At 39.4% G+C, this 3,828-nt stretch overlaps 1 protein-coding gene across 1 annotated transcript in view; it reads right to left on the bottom strand.

Annotated features, from left to right (window-relative positions):
* Positions 1–3,828, bottom strand: part of LOC107693011 (trafficking protein particle complex subunit 10-like) — a 17,572-nt gene that overhangs the window by 11,416 nt on the left and 2,328 nt on the right. The window contains exons 2-4 of the mRNA XM_016492254.1: positions 2,656–2,852; positions 1,638–1,833; positions 607–718 (exon numbers count right to left, since the gene is read on the bottom strand). Coding sequence (XP_016347740.1) covers positions 607–718; positions 1,638–1,833; positions 2,656–2,852 — 505 coding nt within the window. The remainder of the gene's footprint in view (positions 1–606; positions 719–1,637; positions 1,834–2,655; positions 2,853–3,828) is intronic.

Here is a 3,828-nt window from a genome sequence, read left to right as displayed (position 1 = left end):
TCACGTTAGTGGGGTCGTTTTTCAACCCGCGGACATGAAAAACAACCCGCGGCAACAGTGTTAAGCAGCCCAATTCAAACACTGGAAGAGGATAGCTCTTGGATAGCGCTTCAAGAACCGGGTTGACCAGGTACTCGGTACCACCGGTACTTAAAAAAACCTGGTACCGTAACGTTTTCATTTTTTTAGTACCGACTTGGTACCGAAATACCGGGTCTTTTGACAACACTAATCGTGATAATACCGTATACCGTGTTTATTAAAAAAAGTATTTATTATATTACATTTTTAATGAACATACTTTATAAAATACAATAAAATATAAAATATATTAAAATAAAAAACACATTGTGATTTAAGAATCTTTCTACTGATGTAATCGAGGCTGTATGGATGGTGGAAAAATAACACTCACCAACAATATCATATCTCAACATAATCTAATTATTCCTGAAGCACAACCACTATAAAGCCCACACTGAATATTCTCAGATTACAGTAGGTTTTTCATATCGCCTTTTGTATATATGAATATAAAATATATCTTTTTTATATATTAAGTGAAGCTGTGTAGCACAAGACATTAATGCACAGATGACGGTTTACCTCCTGCGCCAAAGTTGAGCACATACTGTGTGAAAAGAGCGTCTAGTTCATCATACTGGACCAGAGCGTCTTCAAACTGCTGCAGCATCTCGAAGACAAACGCCAGCTCCTCCTGATCAACACACACACACACACACACACACACACACACACACACTAGATTTTTTTACACCCTCAGATTCCAGATTTTCAAATAGTTGTATCTCAGCCAAATACTGTCCTATCCTAAGAAACCATACATCAATGGAAGATTATTTATTCAGCTTTCAGATGATGCATACATCTCAATTTCAAAAAATTGACCCTTATGACTGGTTTTGTGCTCCAGGGTCACATATTTGATATCTGCACACTGTGATTGACAGCTTCCTCAGCTAGTGTTAATTTTATCAGCTATTTTTAGTTGCACTTTCACCAGTAAACACAAATCAATAGAACTCGTGGTGTATTTTCCCTCATCTAATGTACTGATTTATTATAGGCTTTTTATTATATAAATTAATACCAAAGACTTATGCACTCTCTCTGTCTACATTATGAAAACTGGTATAAAATAGCCTGTTTCTCTATTAAAACAACAGCGGTTGAGTAAGTGCATTTATTCAGAAACCAGTGTCACTGTTTTCAATGAAGCACTGAAGAGCGAGCGCATGGTTGCCAGACTGCTTAAAATAAGCAAAACACCGGGCAGAAAATGTATCAATGTATCAGCGAAGCTCGGGGATTAGAATTCTGGATATCTGGCAACCGCACTCATGAAAGCTGATGTAGTAGAGGAGTGTAGAGCAGTCTGCAATAACACTGTCTTCTTTTATGATGAAAATAAAAAGAGGTTTTTGGTCAAGTTTTAATTTTTTGCATACATTTTAGTCTCGTCTTTTATCGTCAGCGAAATTGCATGTTGATATATTCATAGTTATCGTTTATTGACCTTATTGTCGTCTTGGTCGTGGGAAAAAAGCTCGTCAACGAACATTTTTTGTCACAGTTTTCGTTAACGAAAGTAACACCACCCTCAGTCAATCACACACCTGCACCATGAAGTAGTCGCAGAAGCTCCAGCCGGGCTCGGTGCGTTTCTCTCGCAGCGTCCTCATCTCGTCCTCGAAGCGGCCCAGATTCCTGGTGAAGGACATGAGCAGCAGCGTGCGGAGCTTCGTGAGGAACGAGCTCCAGGACTCCTGCGAGCGCGACGACTCCTTCAGCGGATCGCACAGAGACACACATCTGCAGACACACAGCAGACACTGGCTTACACAGTCTGCATTACACACTTACATCACATTAAATACATTACCATATGTGACCCTGCAGCACAAAAGCAGTCTTAAGTCGCTGGGGTATATTTGTAGCAATAGCCAACAATACATTGTATGGGTCAAAATTATACATTTCTCTTTTATGCCAAAAATCATTAGGATATTAAGTAAAGATCATGTTCCATGAAGATATTTAGTAAATCTCCTACTGTAAATATATCAAAACTTAATTTTTGATTAGTAATATGCATTGCTAAGAACTTAATCTGAACAACTTTAAAGATGATTTTCTCTATATTTAGATTTTTTTGCACCCTCAGATTCCAGATTTTCAAATAGTTGTATCTCAGCCAAATATTGTCCTATCATAACAAACCATACATCAATGGAAAGATTATTTATTCAGCTTTCAGCTGATGCATAAATCTCAATTTCACAAAATTGACCCTTATGACTGGTTTTGTGCTCCAGGGTCACATTTTATTTTTTATAATTGTATTTATAGAACATTTTTTAAAAATCCAAGTATAAAAAAACATAAAATAAATGTAAACAATTATACTTATGACTAACTAAACAGCATGAAATTACCCAGCAGTGAGTTCAGTTGATCAGGCTCAGTTATCGATAATCTCAAAACACTTATAATAACCACTGATGAATTGGTGATTCTGTGCCTCAGCTGTGACTGACTGCTGCATGTGTGTTCATTCAGACGCTGAGTGTGTAAGTAATCGTCAGCAGTAGCTGCTGCGTCGGAGAGCAGAGCATGCTGGGATCAGGAGCTCACCTGTCGCTCTGCTTGTTGCAGAAGTCGCTGCGGATCTTGTCGACGATGGAGGTGCGTGGCAGGAGGTTGGTCTTGTTCTTCTTCTTGTTGTCGCTCTCCACCACCGCGATGAGCCAATCCACCGACCCGTGCAGACGCAGAGCAGCCTGCCAGCGCTGCATGTCCTCCTTCACCGACGCCTTGTACACCTCCGAGTCCTGACACACACACATTTAACCATTTATTTAAATCCACTTAAAATAAATAATTTACAGGGACATAAATACTACAGATGCAGTTAGACACATGTACATTATACCATGCCGGTATATCATGTTTGGTACCCCAAGTCCTCCATCCCATTGGGGATGAAAAATAATATCACGAGTGCTATGCGTATTAAGTGTAAACCACTTTCACACTAAGCTCACTGTTTTTTTATTCATTTCACTCAGCACTTTCTGCTGGATATGAACAGATGTTGTACTTTAGACAGTGCCACCTGTCTAATAGCCTCCAGCTTCATAATCAGTGGCAGTGGACATTTATCAATCAAGTCCAGCCTGCATGTGACAAGATGATGTTTACTTGCTCTTTCCATTCTCCTGCAATATTAATTTTATGTCCAAGATAAGTGTATGTCTCGTGAAGAGAATATACCCGTATGGGTTTTGTTGCTATTGTAAACACCGGATATTTATCAGATTTTGAGCGCTCTCTTCTCTGGAGGCAATCTGGACATCATCTGCATAGCCCTGTACTGGGATAGGAGATATCACACCAGAGGGGGCACACTGACACATCCACTTTAACCATTGGTTGATGGCAATTATAAAATTAATTGCACTCCAAGGGCAGCCAGTTTTAATGCCTATCTGAAGTGGTGTTGGGTGAGTGAGCTGTTCTCCACAGATTAATTTGATAAAGGAGCCTCTATAAACATCCTTCACTGTGTCAATGAACCGTTGAGGTAGCTGTATTTCCTCCAGTGATCTGATCATGACATCTCTAAAGTCCAAGTCATGTATACAGTACTGAATACAGTCTACATGACTCATGCTTAAAGTAATCTATCCCTGTTTTAAGACAAAATACATGCTCATGAGATGTGTGTCTCTCTCTCTCTCACACACAGAAACACAAACACTCACACACACACAAACACACTCACACACACACACACACACTCACACT

This window comes from Sinocyclocheilus anshuiensis, unplaced genomic scaffold (genome assembly GCF_001515605.1).
Source record: "Sinocyclocheilus anshuiensis isolate Anshui unplaced genomic scaffold, SAMN03320099.WGS_v1.1 scaffold1200, whole genome shotgun sequence".
Taxonomy (NCBI): Eukaryota; Metazoa; Chordata; class Actinopteri; order Cypriniformes; family Cyprinidae; genus Sinocyclocheilus; species Sinocyclocheilus anshuiensis.
Note: the sequence above shows the minus strand (reverse complement) of the source record. Positions and strands in the feature narration are given on the sequence as shown.